The sequence below is a fragment of the Liolophura sinensis genome, chromosome 9 (genome assembly GCF_032854445.1).
Source record: "Liolophura sinensis isolate JHLJ2023 chromosome 9, CUHK_Ljap_v2, whole genome shotgun sequence".
NCBI lineage: Eukaryota > Metazoa > Mollusca > Polyplacophora > Chitonida > Chitonidae > Liolophura > Liolophura sinensis.
Window position 1 is genome coordinate 34,119,041 of NC_088303.1, and position 21,468 is coordinate 34,140,508.

General features: G+C 37.3%; 1 protein-coding gene across 1 annotated transcript in view; it reads left to right on the forward strand.

Moving 5' to 3' along the window:
• LOC135475460 (anoctamin-7-like) overlaps positions 1-21,468 on the forward strand; it is a 56,233-nt gene that overhangs the window by 14,358 nt on the left and 20,407 nt on the right. The window contains exons 2-7 of the mRNA XM_064755369.1: positions 4,083-4,443; positions 11,927-12,026; positions 12,465-12,583; positions 17,866-17,973; positions 19,194-19,330; positions 19,787-19,955. Coding sequence (XP_064611439.1) covers positions 4,336-4,443; positions 11,927-12,026; positions 12,465-12,583; positions 17,866-17,973; positions 19,194-19,330; positions 19,787-19,955 — 741 coding nt within the window. The 5' untranslated portion in view covers positions 4,083-4,335. The remainder of the gene's footprint in view (positions 1-4,082; positions 4,444-11,926; positions 12,027-12,464; positions 12,584-17,865; positions 17,974-19,193; positions 19,331-19,786; positions 19,956-21,468) is intronic.

Genomic DNA, 21,468 nt, shown 5'->3' on the forward strand with positions numbered 1-21,468 from the left:
CCGCATATTCAGGTGTGGTGTGACTTCTCAAATCACATCGTTATATTTGAGATTGCTAAGTGTTGCATTATATTAATGTAGTAAAAACCGAAATGTGTAAGGATTGCTGTGGTCTCCTGGGGTGTATAGTTTACTGTAAATCTTCAAACTTTTCAACCACTAAAGTGCTTTTTCAGTGTAATTTATGCTTACAATTACATGTATTGTGGAAATGACGCTTAAAGTGATTTTTTGTGTCATTAAAGATGCAGGCTTCATGAAACTCCAAAAAATTATACATGTAGTTCTTTACACATCACATTTCTCTAAAACATTTCAAATTATTGTTGGAATTATTGTTCATCCACAAATTATTTTTTTCCATTCCTATTCTATAGACTTCTGCATACATGTACCAGGTGAAATGCATTTTGACTGCATGCTACATGTATAGCTTATGTGACAGCTGAATTCAAGTCATTGTTATCAAAGCTTTTAACCATGTCTGTCAGTATTACTCTTAGTACCTGGAATAATCTTCAGTAATCTCTGCAGGTGATGAAAGTGTCTTACTCTTTGGTACTGTGATGAACATTGTGCTTTTTAAGCTTCCGTTAATTAGACGTAAGTATAATCTGGAGGATTTTGAAGCCAGACTAAGAGCTACTTACAAGAAACCAGCCATTACCACAAAATCAATCAAAATGTCAACGCCAGATTACTCCCAAGTGTGGCATTCTAACAGTCTAGAAATGACGTACTTGCCTTAAAGTTTGACCATGACTACATGTATAAGTTACTTATTATTCCTGACAGATTCCTGCATGGCTCAGTTGGTTAGCACGCTAGCGCAGTGTAATGACCCAGGAGCCTCTCACCAATGCGGTTGCTGTGAGTTCAAGTCCAGCTCATGCTGGCTTCCTCTCCGGCCGAACGTGGAAAGGTCTTCCAGCAACCTGTGGATGGTTGAGGGTTTCCCCCTGTGCTCTGGCTGGTTTCCTCCCACCATAATACTGGCTGCAGTCGTATAAGTGAAATATTCTTGAGTACGACGTAAAACACCAATCAGATAAATAAATAAATATTATTCCTGACTTTACAAGTTCTATTCATTTTAATCAAGATATTTCAACATTTATTTGGTAGGTACACCTAGAATAATTTCCTAGTGGGAAAATGTGACTTTCGGCACCTGAAGTAAAACTGTATATTATGACCTTTAATAGTTTCATATATTAAAAAATGCTTTTTTTTTGATGAGAACTTTTTTTAAGCGATAAAACTATGTTCCGTAAGTAGTGCTTTTTATTTCATATCTGTCATTTTTCTCGTCATGTATATTGATTAAGGGGAGTATATCTCGCTGCTGTTGTTGTAAACTTGTTTCACATTATTATCCCGTTAGTACAAAGTAAGGTCTCGAGGACCAAATTCTCATACTAGTAGTATGTTTTCTTGTAAAAGTCTTCATAAAATCAGATTTTTTGACCAGAAACCATTACATGTATAATATAATGGCAAAAGGAGAAGTTGTGGAAAAATGGATTTCTGCCTCGCAAGTATGTAAGTTTTATAAAAGTAGACTAAGATTCTCAGGTGTGACCTAGTGGCATATGTGCTACAAGTGAGAAAGTATTCAAAGCATCAAACTGAGATTTATAAACAGGGTTGAAAAGTTTCCATGCTTGATCAGCCAACCAGAGACTATGGTGCAGGTATTGAAAGGTCAGTCTTTCAGTTCAGTGCTGCTTTTTTTTTTTTTCCATGAGGCTTCATTGGGGTACCAGTTTCTTTTTTAGATGTCGTCATCATTGTCAGAACTGGATACACAGTTCCGTGGCAGTGTTTCACATATATTTACGTAAAGTGTATAGATATTAAAATGGCTCTGTGAATTAGGACTAAATCGACTTTGTATTTTATGATAAAATAGATATTTCTTGTCCCACCCTCTGAGACCTCACACTGGTCTGTATCTTTATTATACCTTCAGATGTTTTATTCTAAAATGTTATCTTGATCTGGAGTTGAAAATTCAGCTGCCCTGAGTTACCACTGACGTGTATGTCCTGTGGAAGGTACTGGTTTTGAACAGAAATTTAATCAGTCCAGGTAAGGCTGGATCAAGTGTATATTACCATGTATTTAAAGCGCTATACACCCTGTATATCTAGACATGGAATGATCATGGATGTATGTCATTTAGACATGTCATGTTATGAGATTCCAGATAGAGCCCCCATATACACGTACATGTGTACATTTGGATCATTTACAGCAAAGCTGTTAATTTGAAGACTGCTACATTGTACATCGATCAACATCTAGATGATTGTATCAGCTAGGTTATTCAATTGATTTTGTGACTCGACTCACGTCTACATTAACATAAATCTGCAGTAAAGTTTACTTGACATAAAGCAGAATGACTTTTTTTTTAATTTAATTTTAAAACTGACATGTATTTCCAATGCAGTTCATTTATATGTAGCAATGTAGCATGTCACATTTATACAAAAGATATCTCCTTGTAAATAAATAAGTAAATATATACATATATATATATATGTATACACATACGCATGTAGGGGAATATGAATAAGGTTTGAATATAGAATTACAAGTACTGAAGTTTAATGGTTAAAGTGTTACATAATCAAACATCCTCATTACAGATATGCAAAGTGTACATACATGTACATGTATAAAAAGGTAAACTAACCATGGCGTAGGATTTATTTATTTATTTCATTGGTGTTTTACGCCGTACTCAAGAATATTTCACTTATACGCAGACGGCCAGCATTATGGTGGGAGGACACCCACGACCATCTGTAGGTTGCTGACAGACCTTCGCACGTACGGCCAGAGAGAAAGCCAGCATCAGCTGGACTTGAACTCACAGCGAACGTATTTGTGAGAAGCTTCTGGGTCATTATGCTGAGGTAGCACGCTATCCAACTGAGCCACGGAGGCCTCCCATGGCTTAGGATGTTCTGTTTTTTCATGTGTTAACTTCACTATTTATACACTTTGCATACAAGTGCATTTACATTTTTATTAACGCAGAAATGTTGAGACCTGTTTTATTCCTGTTTGATGAACGAGACTGATTGCTTGATTGATGCTGCATTTCCATGTAAATTGACTCCATCTAGGCTTACCCTGTGTAGAGGAGTATTCAAGCCTCTCTTTTGACGATTTAATTTAAATTTAAAATGGTTTAATGGAAGAGATACATGTATATGTATCTATTCAGTAGAGCTGAACTTCCCTGAGGAGACTGAGTAAGATCAGTAGATACTTGTAATTTCTGAATTGCTTATTTATGTATACAGTTGTAGATTAATTGGTATGACATCCATGTACATGCCACATGTTTACATACATGTATATCCATACATGTCATACATTGACATATATGTATATCCATGCATGCCATATTTTGACATACATGTATATCCATACATGCCATACATTGACATATATGTATATCCAAGCATGCCATATGCTGACATAAATGTATGTTCAAACATGCCATATATTGATGTACACTTGTATGTCCATACATGCCATATATTCACATACTTTAATTCTTCAAATTTTTGGGACAGATATTAGTAGTGCTGAAAGGAGAATATTATATTTTTTCCCCAGCTCTTTGGAAAAGTAAAAACATGAATATGTTGTTCAGTAGATGGACTACCCATGTGAGATAAAACAGAAACCAAATGTTCCTGCTACAATCACATGCATACTGGCTATAAAGAGCAGACCAGGTATCCCAAAATTGAGAAGAAACAGAGTATGCCCATACATGCCATTTATGTGATATAATGAAAGCTGTACATGCTATATATATATATCCACATGTGCCATATATGCCATATAATATATGGCATATATGATATGTTATTAGTACATACATGAAGATAATTACTGGATGCCAAAATTAGTGGATCTTTACTGATTTAAGTGTACATCTAGATGGAAATATACTTGAAAAAATTAGTGTCTTGGCTGGCAGTGTTTTAATAATATAATATGAGGTCAGCATGATTCTGTACAGTTTATTTACTTTTGTATTTCTCTTCATTTAACAGATTTGAAAACTAACGTATAAGATAAGGAACCAACAACGAAATTCGTTTTGCTGTGTCAAGATGCGAAACATCTTTGTTATGACAAGTGTCGTCTGATCATACATTTGGTGAGCGATGTCTGGTGGTCTGCAGACAATCAGGATTGAGAGTACGTACACTGGTCAGTGTGGCTAATACCGTTCTAAAGGTCTGCCCTGAGATCAGGCACCTGTTAACCATTTGGAGAGATCCTTTGGCTTAATCCTTAACCACCATGGCTGAGAAAAAAGGGATCAACGGCAAGGCGGTTCCCATGGAGGATTATGGGTCCCTGGGCAAAGCCGGAGATAAAGTTCATATCATGGGCGATCAAGATGAAACGGTAAGTCCATCAGAAGAAAAAGTTTCATATCTCAAGTGTTGTATCACTTGTAACGCAGTGTTTAGTGTTAATTCTTTGTTTTGAAATTTAAGATTTCTTCAGTGATTTGCACTCTGCATACTTGTAGTCAGCAGAACTTGCTGATAGCTGTGTTATGTGTGCATGCACAATCAACTTAAAAAGATGATATCAGTATGTGCGTTATTGATCATAAGCTATTTGCAAACTCAGTCTTGAAAGCCAAGGTAATACATGCTGTGTAATATTTGACGTAAAAATTTGCCCAAGAAGTACATTTTTAAAGGCAATTAAACGTCATGAAAGATGTATAAATAGTAATTTTTGGTGATCAGGCTTAAATTTTTCCGCGAGGGTGTCATCCTGCCTTCCAAACAAACTTGAGAACATCTTTGTATTAAAAATCAAAAAAAATCTTAGAATTTGCTGTGTAAAATGCACTTTTTGGGTGAACATTTAAACAGGTTACAGATATATACATGTAGGCTCTGTGCCAGTATATATACCTGTATATTACGAACAGCCATCTGTATAGATATATGTACATATCTATACGGTGTATCCTATACAGTATACCTACACTCTTTCACATCAAGCCTGTGCATTTTATAGTACATGTACTAGGAGACATAAAATAGTTGAATCATTGTCAGTCGCCATTACTGCATGAATTGTCACATAATATTAGAGGCTGTTGTACATACATGTATGTGTAAGTAAGCGTAAACTGTGAATAATTCCGATAAGCCGTGTAGAAAAGCCTGTTCATTAATATAGCAGTATCACAAACATGACAAAGAGTACTGTGCGTGTGCTGTGCTTTCTGTGCAGACTGACATGTACATGCACAATGTATGCAGATACAGTATACATGTATTCTGGTCATATTTGGCAGCATGGATACAACTGTGTATTAGCTAATTGGCTTGCTTATCCCACTATTGATCGGCTTCTGTAGTGTCTGTGTGTTACCAGAATCTGGCAGTTCATGTAGATGTTGCTGAGGCCTCCATCTCTACTGACCACGTGCTCTAGGATAATACACACACATACATATGTACATGTACATATAGTCCCATGTACATGTAGCTGAGGCCTTCATGCTCTAGGATAATACACACACACACATACACATGTATGTACATGTACATATAGTCCCGTGCTACCAGCAACACTGTGGGATGGTTGTGGGTTTCCCTGAGGCTCTGTCGTGGGTCTCCTCCCACCATAATGCTGGCCGCCGCCATATAAGTGAAATATCCTTGAGTACAGCGTAAAACACCAATCAAATCAAATACAGTCCAGTGTACATGGAGGCAGATACATATTCTGACAGTTGCCACAGTATGGCTCTGCACAGTATTGCCGTTTTATTATTAATTATTAACCATAATCATTTATCCATATTCTGACTGAATGTTGTGCGTACAGCTTAACACCACATTCCCCTCCACTCGCAGCTCAATTTGCCATGATGACAGTATGAGCTGTCGCCAGCCCTCTTGTGGCCGATGTGCCATGTATATATGCTTGCTGAAGACCATTTGTCTACCACCAGTATGATGTACATATCTCGACATCACACATGAGAAAGTTTCTCAGTAACTAATCGCCAAATGCTAAAGAAAAAATCAGTAATTTACCCTGACATAGCTAGATTTTAATATGAAGATGTCTCATTTCCATTTTTCTCTCTTTATTTTTATTAATTTTCCCCAAGTTAAGTTTGTGAGAATAAATTAAGGCATCTCAAAAGACTAACTAAGACTGTTGACAGGTGGAGGAAACTTTGCACCTCAGGGTTCATCCACCCATAAAGCTGGTCAACATTATAAGTGAAACGTTTTACAAAGCATGACATAACATCTGTAAATCTGTACATGTACATGTACATGTACATGTATGTGTATGAGGAATCATTGGTGTGGTAAATTATTATCCATGTGGTGTGCTGACTTCTGATATGTTTGTTAATTTATTACCCCAGATTAAAAGGTTTTATGTAAAAACATATAGCCTTTAATACGCATAGACTGAGGCCTGTATACATTTACATGCATCAGCGTGTGTAATGTTGTAGAAAACTTTGTTTTATGACATGAGTAAAAGAGCTCTCGTTGTTCATTGTGTCGTTGTTCATTGTGTCATTGTTCATTGTGCCTTGCATGGTGAAAATAAGCAAATCAACGACGCCTTTGTAAGGGTTTTTGTCAGACTAACATTGAAAACCACCTTTGAGAAAGTTCACTACTAACTTGCCAATGGTCGGTGGTTTAATCTACTCACTTCAGGTTCCTCCACCTATAAAACTGACTGCCATCATATATATATATATATGAGTACATGTAAGTAAAAAATTCTTGAGTGTGAAAAGAAAAAAAAATAGATAAATAAACAAATAATGATATATATACATATACACTATGCGGAAACATACTCAGTGCTCTGCATTATAAATCACATGTACGTCACTGTACAATTTCGAAATGTGACATTTGGTGCCTGTACAAATCTACACACTCCTACATGAATAGTAAGTGCAAGTGCTTGCTGTAATTCACTTAAATTCTAGCTTTTTAAGCGACATAGTGGCTCTTTGCTTGATTCTGATTGATTCATCCACCTTATACCACCTCCTAAGATTTTGATTAATCCCTTATCAGAAAAACTTATCATTTTAAAGCCTTTATGTTCTTCTGAAAGAACATGCCAGACTTTAGGTGAAGTATTCGTTCGTCATGTTAGTATTTAGTAAGTATGCAGATCCAGTCATGATGCTGTGAAATGACTCTTTAAAGTGGTTCTTGTGATGTTATTAAGTTAATGTACAGTACATGCACTGTACCTTCCAGCTGGGCATCATCAGTGGTATCACATAGATGAGTATCATTATTGTCTGCTGGTAGTTTATATCATGTCAATTATACTCCCATTTAATGTTGTAAACAACACTTAATTAGTTAACAAACATCGCTCGGTCACAGCTTTTCCTTAGGCAGTGCATGTACATATATGCGTAGGCAAAACCATTAATAGAACTGGAGCATTGTGCCTCCAACAGGGGTGACTTTCCAAAACTACTGACATGTACATGGGTTAGGCTACCACATATATATGTTCTTACATGCAGAAGTATAATGTACATGTATTTTATACAGTAGGATACCATGTCAGTTCTGATTATTAACCTTTTGCCAGTGAGGTTTTGTGTTCAAATCCAGCTCCAAGGAGCTTGTGTATAAGGAATGTCAGGTACACACATACCTACATATATTTACTGGGCATCGTAAGGTCTTTACCTCAGTTTTTTCTTCATTTTCCTTGACCCACCATCACAAAGTTCTTCAGGATGGGGTAGCACACCAATGAAAACAACAAAGAAGTAAATACTGCGCATGTGAACACGATTAATGCAGGCTTATAATGTTTCATAAAGATATATTTCCAAAGTTTTAAAGTTAGTAGAGCGCTAGAGCAGTTTACATGTTAAAGTTTTTGCATTGGATTAACAGAACAGTTTGTCTTGGTTTAATCACATTTAAAGTCATAGAATTACATAGGTGTGGTGTACATAATGATAAGAGTGTAGTATATACATGTACCTGTACATGCTGTGGTCAGGTATGGTATGCGATATATACCTATAGGTTACCAGCAGAATAGTTACAAAGCTGGTCATGTTAGCAGTAGAATTGAATATGTTTATAAAAGTTTTTCAATATGAAACATTAGGATACTTGAGATACAATTAATTGATATATATATATATATATAGATATATTATGACATGTAGAGTGTAATCAACATTATTTAATACTATAGGCCGATATTTAATTACTTTTCCATTGTATAATGTAAATTATATGTACATTGTAACTATGAAGGATAGTCAAGTTAGTTACATGAAGCAGGCCATGGCCGAGCGTTTAAGGTACTAATTGTCTTTCAAGAGGTGCAGGTTCAAACCCAGCCTTGGCTGGTATTTCTCGACTCCCCTAATCCCACTGTTCATGGGGTTATGGTGATAGTACATGTTTATAGTATGCTGTGGTCGTTCAGGCATTTAACACTTGTCTGCCACTATTTCCAATATGGTGTATATATGTATATCTATACAATGTATGTACAGTGCATGTCACAGGTGAAAAAGTCTGTCAGTAAGTTGACTAGGTCAATTGCCAGGGCTGTTTGCTTCCCCCCACCCATAATACTGCCTACTATCATATATTTCATAATTCTTTAGTACATGTATGTTGTTACATCAACATCAACATACTATAACATAATATCATACTATATAAATAAATGAATTACATCTAGCAACAGATGGGATGGTCTGTACAAAGTGCTTGAGTTTTGCTGTATTGCTTCAGTGCATATGTACTGAAGTGATTTTTGACCATATCACATAAGCCAAACAGGTTGACATACAGGTACTGCAGAAAATCTTTGGACCAATTTGTAAAACGAGTTTTACAGATTCCCTGTTGTGCAATTGTATATACACACAATTTTATGCCATACCCACCTATGTGTACGGATATGTATTTGCAAAAAAAACAGATATCAGCACATGCATATAGGTACAGACATGTAGCGCAACAAACACATGCCCTACGTGGGAAGGTCTACCAGCAACCTGCGGATGGTTGTGGGTTTCCTCCGGGCTCTGCGCGGTTTACACCTACCATAATGCTGACCGCCGACGTATAAGTGAAATATTCTTGAGTACGGCCCCAATCGCCAATCAATCAAACATGCACATGTAGATATTTGGTATTCTGCTGACTAGGCTGTGAGATATTAAACTCATAAATGCCTTTATTGATTTTGTGGGTTTGAATTATGGTTATATACATTGAGCACCTATGTGTGTTAATATATGTATCTGATAATACAGGAGGTCACTGTAGTGCATGTACATATATCTAGCTTGAATTTTGTAAAAGCAGTAAATAAATAAATAAAATAAAATATGTGTACGTTGAATTTGTCACAAACAGATTTAATTAGTACATGTAGCAATATAGCTATCAGGACTGTGATAGGAATGAAATATTTCACCATACATGGACAATTGTGTTTGCGATGTACATTTCCGTACACAGACTCCATGGGAATTTACATTTCGCATTGAAGCCCGTCAGCATTAGGCAACACCTGTTATCAGCATGTTTTCATATCCACTTGTCAGATGATTTCACCGTAGGTGTCAAAACATTGTTCTCTGTGATGTGCCTTTGGTCTGGTCAATGCCAGGTAGAACAGCTGTGTGTGATGGATACATGGCGGTAGATAGAATAATACAGGTGAAAACCATAGTCATATAGGTGCTGCAAACCATTTATGATAATGTACTGTATTATGAAGATACATATACAGGCATTCATACATATTCGAGACCGAACATTTGACATTTGGCATTTTACTTGCACAGACATGACGATGGAAACATTTGCCTATGAGCATCGTGGAAGTTAATACAAACCTCTGCTTCATGGCCTCCAAAGTCCAGAACTAGGCTTTGTTGACATTCACAATTTACGTATGCTGTGCAGATTGTTCTGTTGTCTAGAAACAGTTATATTCCCATTATTACCAGCAATAGTTTGATAATAAATATCGTCCAATGTTATTCATTTCTCTTCACCTTTCCATGTTTTAACTTTCACCTGGTCATCTACTGGCCACTGCCGGTGACGAATAAAGTGCCCAAATGTGCACGGTCTTGAATGAATACATGCATGTAGGGATGCATACATATACAGTGGAATGTATTTGCAAATAAATGTTGCAATTTGCACGCAGATATGAAAAAAATATGTAAAGCCTTTAAGAAGCCTGATATTTAAATATTCTAGAAATTTTATGTACAATTTCCTGCATTAATACTCTCTTGAGACATGTATAAATACATGTACAGTATGACTATTTTTTCTCTCCTTTCACATGTAGAATCAAATCCCCAATATTTTTCGAATTTTATACCGTTACGTGTTTATATGTTGAAAGAATACAGGATTGACTTAAATATCACAACATTCCCACATATACGTTTATTAGTGTCTTTTGGATTATATGTTAAATATTTTTAGATTGTTTGGAGACGCCTGAGAGAGGTTACACTGCAAATGTTTATGTCCATAATCACCAAGTTTGTGTGTTTGTTGTGATGTGTATAACCACCAATATCATTTTTGAAATTAGATCAATTGAATATAGAGATGATATCAGTATGGATAGGTTTGACAATGCTGGTGGTCAACAAAACAACAAGAACACTTAGTACATGATAAGTTGTTCACATTGGTTTTTTGTAAGTTCCAATCTGTATATGTATGTATACATACCGTGTCGCATTATTGCCATTTTGCAGTTTGCCAGTACATCTTATGATGTGAGAAGTCTTTTCTGAAACCTTGTGAATAGGTCATAATGTACTGAATGTTCTTTGCTGTTTTATTCATCACTAGCGTTGAATATTGATATCCAAGAAATTAATGAATCAGTGATGATGACCCAAAGTTTTGCTGTAATAATCTTTTGAAATTTGTTGAGCATTTTTTTTTCTTTTGCTGGAATTTGATTGCTTTGCAGATGAAAGTTCTTCCAGGGAATTCATGTTGGTTATTTATGCTTTAGTCTTTTTTTTTTTTTTGTTTACGTACATGATTGAGCAGTAATTAGTCCAAGTGAACACAGCTACAATGTGAGTGCACCAGTATCAAAACCACCATTTCAGTCTTTACCAAAGGCATATAGAAGTTTAATAGTATAAAGGACATACATGTAATTTGTTTTTGATTTATATTTATTTGACTGGTGTTTTACGCCGTACTCAAGAATATTTCACTTATATGACGGTGGCAAGCATTATGGTGGGTTGAAACACGGCCAGGGCCCGAGGGAAACCCACGACCATCTGCAGGTTTTTGGCAGACTTTCCCACGTACGCCTGGAGATGTAGCCAGCATGAGCTGGACTTGAACTCACACCGACTGCATTGGTGAGAGACTCCTGGGTCATAACGCTGCAGTAGCGTGCTAACCAACGATTTGTTTTTGTATTTGGTTGCTCTTTATGGAGACTGAAATATGACTTACCGTAAATCTATCAACCTCTGTAACAGTTTTTTCAGTAGAATTTATGCGTACAATTGTTTTGAAAATGATGCTAAAAATGATTTGTTTGTGTCGTTAAAGACACAAGCTTCATAAAACTGTACAAATTATTTCTCTACAACTCAAAGTTCTCTCAGAATGTTTCAAAATATTGGTTGCAGAGGTGGTTGAAAAGGTTAAAGAATTAGTTTACTTACATTTCAACTTGTATGTTTATAAAACCTTGAAAGAGTTCACTAGCACATTTATGTACTTGTGATCCAGTCTTCAGTTTCTTCTATGTTTAATCTCATGTGTCTGCAAAAGTGTTTTCAATATTCTTGTTTAATTTGTTGTTTTTGCAGAGCACATCTATGGATGAAGGGTTACACATGAATGCCCCGTCCACCAGCCAGTATGAACCTGGCTCGGATATTTTCTTTTCGGACAACAAAAGGCGAATAGGTAATCATGTAGTCTGCATTATGTATTGATAATTGATAATTGTTGGACCGATGAATTCAAGACTTGTACCAGTACTTCTCAGCTCAAGCGTTTGATTCTCTTCATAATAACAACGTGTACTGAAGAGGTGTGCACATTTAGATGCTAAGTCTGATCATGGAAACCTCATATTAGCTCTAGAGTTTAATATTGCGGTTTAAGAAATTGTCAAATAACTGTGCCGAATAAGATAAGTATTAAAAACACAGTGATGAAACTTCTACGGGTTGCCATTTGCCTATGCATGTACATGTAATTGAGGTGTACAGAGTTTAATGGTTTTTTTTATTTTATTTTTTGGAATAAGATCCGACCATAGTATATTAAGACTTCGATTACTTTAGTGATTTTTTGTACATGTTTAATTTTTCAAGCATTTACATGTATTTTCTCTAACAGACTACATGTTAGCCTTTGAGGAGCCGCTGGTTTCGAACAAAGCAAAGGATGAGAAACATGCACAGTGGCGACAGAAATTCATGAAAAGTCTGCGCAAAGTTGGCCTTCAGATGGAAGAGGTAAGCTCAGTTCTCTACCGTAGGTGAAATTTCGTTTGCAATGCAAGCACATTCCAAATGTTGCCGACTGTAAAACACATTTTCTAGAATTCTTACCATATTACAGTTGATGAATGCAAACTGAAATGTCTGTCGTGTGATATGACCTAATTAGTAAAGATGTTCCATTTAGTGTGAATGTACCGATATTGTACATGTATGTATTATATGCAGAAATGATGAGATGTTGCAGAGTGTGAGCCAACATGTACTTACATGTTTTTTAACTGCCCTATGTAGTAATACATGTTGCTTCTGTATATATTATTTCTTTCTGGTGTGTTTAATAGTTCATACTGGAAAATATTTCACTTACATGATTGTGGTATTAAAGGATTGTGGTGTAGTGAACTAGGCAGAGCATGAGGGAAACTATTGCACATCAGATGTCTGACAAAAACCCTTAATTTAATGAAGGATTCATAAAATGTGGTTGTAAGATATAGATTGTAACTCTTCTGTGTCTAAACTAATAATACAAAAATGAAACAAAAAAAAAAGTGGACACATATGTTTCATTCTTGGATCACACTTGCTGTCAGTGCACGTTTATGCATATTTTCCATTAGCACTTTTCAAATTTTTCAACAGTAATGTCAGAGTTGAATCATTGTGACCATAAGCATAAAGCCAAGTGTATGGTCTCTTCACTGCCCAGCCTTAGTCCCACCCAACCCAACCCCACTTTGCCACCACCCACTTGCCACTTTTATTCTCTAATAATTGTTCTTGCAGCATTTTCAATGTACATTATTAGTGTCGGTCATTAACTTGTAGGATAACCGCAGATGACTGTTTTTAATATGTTTAAAACCATTTTTACCACTGATGATCAAGTCTGAAAAGCTTATTGTGCCCCCATGCTTATTAGAACATTTCTCAAACTAATGTAGAGTCAAAAAAAAAAAACATAACAGGTATGTTTCATGAACCCTTTAATACTGATACATCAGGAGCTGGCTGGAGCATGGGTCAAGGTCATTTTGTCAGCCACTGCTGTTTGTGACACTTCAGCCAATTGAGCATTCTATTTAGGGCCCTTTTGTTTCTTCTACTACATACCCCTGTTGACTGTTAATATGTAAATTGCAGCCCATTATGGACAATTATCCAGTTGGCTATAGCTCTCAAATTCCTAGTGGTATAATTAACGTTTGTGTTAGGCGTGTAGTGTAAGAGAAATTAAATGATAACCACAGGTTGGCTAATTGGATGATAATGTAAACTTATAGTGTTTGATAATGTGATTTACTTTATTTCGCATGAAGTTTAGCATTTTTAACGTATGTGACGCATTTTGCTTCATTCGGTTTGATGCACCTTGTATTTTTTCTTTAACTTTGATGAATTTCTTATCAGAAAAACTTGAGTACTGGCATGAAAAGTATCATTGTAGGGCCTATTTGGGCTTATCACTAATTTTGATTTTTGTCTTTGGTCTGCATCTCTTTTATGTATTAAAGTCACACTGTCTGTACCTTTTTTTGACATCCTTCCTCTTTAAACATGAGCTGTCCACTTTGCAAGTGGCTATAGTGCAAAGCGACATTAGCTTTTTCCTTTTGAGGATTGAAATGAAGATCATTTTGCTGATCAAACATTGTGTCTTTGTAAACCTGTAAATGTGCATATTTACAATTGTGGATTGCCCCAAAGGACCATAAATTTTATCCATGACTAACTTGCCCATTTTCCCAGAGTCAGAGTTCTGTTGATTTTAGAAAAGTGTTTTGATGTTTGCTTGGAACATGGTATGATATTCTACTGGAAAATTGTAAGTTTCAACACTAAACGTACTATTTTGTAACATTTATTTGGCTCTAAAAATGCACATTTGTGGGTGAAATTTTAAGTCATTCAGGGTAAACATATTGTACTATACTGTAACAGTATGGTACACATGTACATGTACAGTATGTATGTGTGTACATGTGCACTATTGTATATTAATAGGCACATTTTTTTCTGTTTGTGTACATTTATGTGTATTGTGGCATGTATATGTGCTGTACATGTATGCTGTGTATGCTGATGTGTACAGCAGTAACCCCTGATACACAGTCCTGTGTGTGTGGGAGAAGTGGTAATGAGTCTGGCTCAATGTGTGATCCCTGGACACCTTCTTCCGTGGGGAAAAGGTTAACAGGTTTTGTTCGTGATTACATGGAACTCAGTTCTCCTCTCCTGCTCCCAGCAGCTATCCTAATCACATTGTCCTCTAGTTGTCACGGCTATGCCTATGATGGACTACATGAAAACTAGCTTTGCTTGGTTTGACTGTGTGGATGCAAGCATTACTTGGTTTGACTGCATGGACACCAGCTTTGCTTGGTTTGACTGTGGACACCAGTCTTGCTTTGATTCTGTGAACTCCAGCTTTGGTTGGTGTAGACACAAGCTGTCTTTGATTGGATTGTATGAAGACTGACTTTGCTTGGTTTGACTGTGTGAACACCAGTTTTGCTTGGTTCAACTGTATGGTATGGACACCAGAAATGTGACTGATACTGTGAACCCCTGCTTAGCTTGGTTTGACTATATGAACCTCAGCTTAGCTTAGTTCGAGTAAAAGAACCCCAGCTTGGCTTGGATGCCAGTTTTCTATGGTTACCAAATGGTTGTTTCCACGTTTCATTTCTCTGGGTTCTCATGAACTACAATTCATCAAATAGTTTGCATAAAACTGAGACTACATTAATGCATGTCGCCAGTTCAGGCTTCAATCACTTATATAATTGATTTTATTTATTTATTTGATTGGTGTTTCACGGCGTACTCAAGAAGATTTCACTTATACGATGGCAACGAGCATTATAGTGGGAGGAAACCGGGCATAGCTTGGGGGAAACCCATGACCATCTGGAGGTTATTCCCACTTACGGCTGGAGAGGAAGCCAGCATGAGCTGGACTTGAGCACACAGCTACTGCAATGGTGAGAGGCTCATGGGTCATTGCGCTGCACTAGCACACTAACCAACTGAGCCACAGAGACCCCTTTATATAATTGACTTTGGACATATATACCTATATGGGATGTGGGATGTCCTAGACTCTGGTTTATTCATATTTATACCTAAATTTATACCTATATGGCAGGCCTCTCTAATTTTTATATAAAAAAAATGGCTTTGATATGTGTATTAATAAACCTTTTATTTTTTAAATTAGGATAAAGCCGCGATGTAATTAAGCTACATAATGATTCAGGAACTTATAAAGCACATCTACATTGTTCTTTTTATTCAGTGTGGAAAATGTATATATTCATTGGGAAGAAAAAACAGCAAATAAAAGCGGCCATTTGTCACATGCATCGAGCCCACAGTACAGAACCAGATGTACACCATTCCCAAACAACAACAACAACAAGGACAACAATACAATCCTTTCATATGAACTGATCTGATGCAGCATAAAAGGAAACATGTAAAACATAGGCAGCTGAAGTAATGTCCTATGCTTTATGTCCCTGCACACTCATGTCTCCCCTCAGCACTCTGTAAACTAGAGATGTCACCTGTGTGTTTTATATTATTTATCTACAGTTTTATGAGTTGCCATGAGTTGGCAAACTACAGTGTATCCCCAACCCACGTTATGCTACCCCAACCCATGTTATGCATCCCCAACCCATGTTATGCATCCCCAACCCATGTTATGCATCCCCAACCCATGTTATGCATCCCCAACCCACGTTATGCATCCCCAACCCATGTTATGCTACCCCAACCTATGTTATGCTACCCCAACCCATGTTATGCTACCCCAACCCATGTTATGCATCCCCAACCCATGTTATGCTACCCCAACCCACGTTATGCATCCCCAACCCATGTTATGCTACCCCAACCTATGTTATGCTACCCCAACCCATGTTATGCTACCCCCAACCCATGTTATGCTACCCCAACCTATGTTATGCTACCCCAACCCATGTTATGCTACCCCCAACCCATGTTATGCTACCCCAACCCACATTATGCACCCCCAACCCATGTTATGCTACCCCAACCTATGTTATGCTACCCCAACCCATGTTATGCTACCCCAATCCACATTATGCATCCCCAACCTATGTTATGCTACCCCAACCCATGTTATGCTACCCCAACCCACATTATGCATCCCCAACCAATTTTATGCTACCCCAACCTATGTTATGCTACCCCAACCTATGTTATGCATCCCCAACCACATTATGCATCCTCAACCCACGTTATGCATCCCCAACCAATGTTATTCATCCTCAACCCATGTTATGCATCCCCAACCCATGTTATGCATCCCCAACCCACGTCATGTATCCCCAACCTATGTTATGCTACCCCAACCCACGTCATGTATCCCCAACCAATGTTATGCTACCCCAACCCATGTTATGCTACCCCAACCTACGTTATGCATCCCCAACCCACATTATGCATCCTCAACCCACGTTATGCATCCCCAACCAATGTTATTCATCCTCAACCCTTATTATTCATCCTCAACCTGTATTATGCATCCCCAACCCATGTTGTGCATCCCCAACCCACATTATGCATCCTCAACCCACGTCATGTATCCCCAACCCATGTTATGCTATCCCAACCCACGTTATTCTACCCCAACCCATGTTATGCTACCCCAACCCACGTCATGTATCCCCAACCCATGTTATTCTACCCCAACCCATGTTATGCACCCCAACCCACGTTATGCATCCCCAACCTACGTTATGTATCCCCAACCCACATTATGCATCCTCCACCCACATTATGCATCCTCAACCAATGTTATTCATCCTCAACCCGTATTATGCATCCCCAACCCACGTTATGCATCCCAAACCCACGTTATGCATCCCCAACCCATGTTATCCATCCCCAACCCACATCATGTATCCCCAACCCCTGTCATGCATCCCCAACCCATGTTATGCATCCCCAACCCACGTTATGCATCCCCAACCCATGTTATGCATCCCCAACCCACGTCATGTATCCCCAACCCCTGTCATGCATCCCCAACCCATGTTATGCATTCTCAACCTATGTTATGCACCCTCAATGTATGTTATGCATGGACTGTAACAAAAGGATTTTTATGAACATCTCACTTATTGGCAGTCTGTGGTATATACTGAAGGTAGATGCTTCAACAGGGCATACATGTACTCTGCTAGGCAGTAATATTTCTTATCATAATGTTACTGTTTTTATTATATTTCTCATCATGATCGTGTGTTTTTTTAATATCTCAGGAAAATGTTCAGAATGAGAAGACTCTGATAAACTTCATCAAGTTGCATGCGCCGTGGTCAGTGCTATGTGAGTGGGCTGAACACCTCAGTATGAGAGCACCACTGCAGGTCAGTTACCATGGATACAACACAGATGGTTGGATTTTTTATTTTTTTTTTCTTTTTCATTTTTTTAATTACTGTGTTTGACTGCTTTTTCCCTTAGTAAGTGACTCATTTTGTGAGTTATTTTGATTAGGTGATATCCCACTGGAAACCTGTAAGTTTCAGCTTCAAAAATAATGTTTTACAACCTTTCTTTGCCTCCAAAAGACACTTGTTGGGGGCAGGTTTTTATGTCAAATACAGTATGGATTTGTGCTTGGGGGCTTGTTTCACAGTATGATCATATCAGCCATGTTAATGGTTTAATGTTCAGCACAACCATGGCCATGAGCTTACAGTCTTTATTAAAACCCGTCCTTCACATTATCAAAGGTAATGACCTTTAAAACAGAAGTAACCGTCGTCAGAAATACGGTGGATGTAGCATATGAAGGAAAAAAAAGACCTAAGCTTGTTTTTTTCTTTAACCCAAACTAATGTATTTATAAACCATTCATTATACAGTAATAGTGTGGTCAGCCACAGTACTGATGCATGTTGTGTCAGGTACAATAACATTCTTACGCTAATTTCGCATAAAAATGAGCAACTTTCTGTCCAATTTATGCATATTTATTATTTGATTTTTGGAGAATAAACAACATTGGTGGGATGGGCCAGTTTCAGGGCTTCACAAAAAGTATAATTTTATCTGTCTACACAAAATAATGCCTTCAGAATATGCTTAAATAAAGACCTCACAAACATGCAAAAAGGTTGAAGAATTAGAGTACTATGTGTACTAGAGTGTATATTATACAAATGAAGTTGTCAAAAATTTTGTGCGTGGGTTAATATAGACGGTAACAAAAGTAGAAATATTGGTCTTAACACTATTAATGTGGTCAGTGAAAATCCATCGTAGGTGTGTACATTTTATTACATTTAATTCAGTTTAACATAATAAATTTTTGGAAAATAGTTTTCATTTGTCTTTTTCTTTAGCAATTTCTTAATACATGCAGTATGCTCGTCAAAATAAACTCTACAATGTTATCATGTATAATTTCACTGTTTTGGGGTTTTTTTTTCTCCGCGCATTAGCATGTAATATTTACATCTGTGATGTTGTATTCTTCCGAAGTAACTTCTTTCATGAGACAGATTTGAAAATGAGCAGCAGATAGTTGTAGGTGGAGGTATAGAATGTTCGTATCATCAGTTCATCACTGTTACAATTTCAGGCACATCCAAACCCCAGTAATGACTGGTCAGGGAAGCTATTGGCAAAACTCAAAGTTCCCAATATCATGTATCAGGAAGTACCGAATACACCCCTGGATTATTACACCTGTGCTTTCAAAAAATCCAAAATGGAAAGGTATGACCTGCACACTTGGTTTATAGTATTTTAGTAGACCGGTTTTTCTGAACATTTGGTTCAATTTGAAATTTGAGCTCAGCTCTGGGACTATTTAGACAGGTTTATGTTGAGAATGATGTTCATCTCTTGTCTAAGAAATACTTGTGATGGTAGCTGCTTTTCTCCAGACTTTATGTGGCTCAGGCTTTTATACAAAAAAAGTCAGCAAAGATTACAATTTAACCAAATACAGTAAATGACAATAAAACACTTTCACTTCATTTGTTTGATTAATTTCTCATTATGGTTGAAATATTCACAAATTATTAATAAAAATTGCACATTTTCAAGTCTTTTTGAAAAAGACACTCTTCTGCCATTTCTGGTAAAAATGTGTGTGAAATTTCTTGCCAATCTGCACAAAATCTTGTGATTGATGGAAGCCTTAATCACATATCTTGTTTACTTTTGCAGATTCCTTGGGATAGAAAACAAAGAAACCTTCTTCAACCCACGTGACCGCAGTAGAGTTGTGTATGAGATTTTGGCGTCTGCACCATACGGGAAGCGCAAGCGTGCGGAGATCGGCATAGATCGTCTCCTGGAGGAGGAAATTTACTCAGCTGCATATCCCATTCATGATGTGAGTACATCCCTACGCTAAGTCCTCAAAACATTCAGCCAGTATAACTTAAGTGTAACTGTATTTGCAATTTGAAAGCTTGATAAGATTTTGAAGGCTGTTATTCAGCTAGGGACATAAAACCTGTCCAGATCAGAGAACATTCTTCTAATATGCCAAATCATACACTATGTCTAAGAGCAAATGTTTTGAGGATGTGTAAGGTGTGTTGTACACGTTAATGTTGCAGATATGGTCATGGTTTTGTTTTTTTGGTTTTAGATAACTTCGTTTTATAATCATGAAAATCCAGCATAAAAATTTCTAGAATTTATGAATTATTTAGTAAATGCATGCACTCATCCTGTCAAATGAAACCGGCAATTCCATGCCTTCGTCCTGCCAAATGATTTTCCAAATGCCTGGTCGTTAATATTCAGTTGAGGTGAGTAAATTCACGCCTTCTGGCTGTCAAAAGTTCTCTACGTATGCCTCTGTTCCGTCATGAAAGTGTGATACAGATTCCTGCTTTTGATCAGCTGTGTGATGTTTTAGCACATTTTATACCCTAATATCAAGCGCATATCACTGACGCATGCAGTTAATGCTGTGATACAGAACTAGGTTACGCGTGCGTCCAGTCATGCTTTAAACAGTCTGAAGTAATCCTTCCTCTACACGTAGTCCTGTTACCACCAGTGTACCAAGCGTGGAGAATTCATTCCGTCATATAGCAGACCTGACTAAAGGTTACCCGTGCTAATGGCTGTTGTGGCGTTCTGGTATAGACTCTGAAGAGGTACCATATGCCTGTATACATACATATATGTACAGACTATAGTTCAGTTTGTGCCATTCATGCTATTCAGCTTCAGTGATCTCTAGGGGAAAGTTCTGTTGTTTCCATCAGTTTGGTCTCCTCAGACCTGTGTATTCCACTTAGGGCCGTTCTTTTCTGTGTTAGACTGGTGATGTGAAAATTACTGATCTAAGGAGTGGTACTAGTGATCTCTTTGTGTGAGTCATACACAGTTCTCTGGGTTAGTCATTATCGTGAAAGCAACAGCTAAACCCATCCTCTGCATATAGGCAGTTAAACTGTTCATTCATTGATGGTCAGGGATTCTGTGCAACCTGCTACAGTGTCTGAGTTTAGATTGTTTTTGACAGAAATTAAGTACAGCAGTTTGAAAAATATAAAGTGCTGCCATTATTTGATCTGGTAAGCAGGACTACATGTAGGTGCATTGTGGTAGCAATTAACGAGAAAGCCAATTTTACACTGTTCACATGCCTTTTATGCAGTGAAATACCTACGTGTACTGATTTTATGAAGATTCATTGTCTGAGTTTATGTGCTGCAATGAACACGCAATGTTTGCAGTAATGTATCATAGTTCAAGTCCTAAACTGCAGGTAAATGCTAGGAATTTCAACATGGCTAAATCAATGAAGACACACATTGCCAATGTATTGAAACAGTTATAAACAAATGTTAGGTCTTGTCATTGACTGAAGGTCATGGCACAGCTCA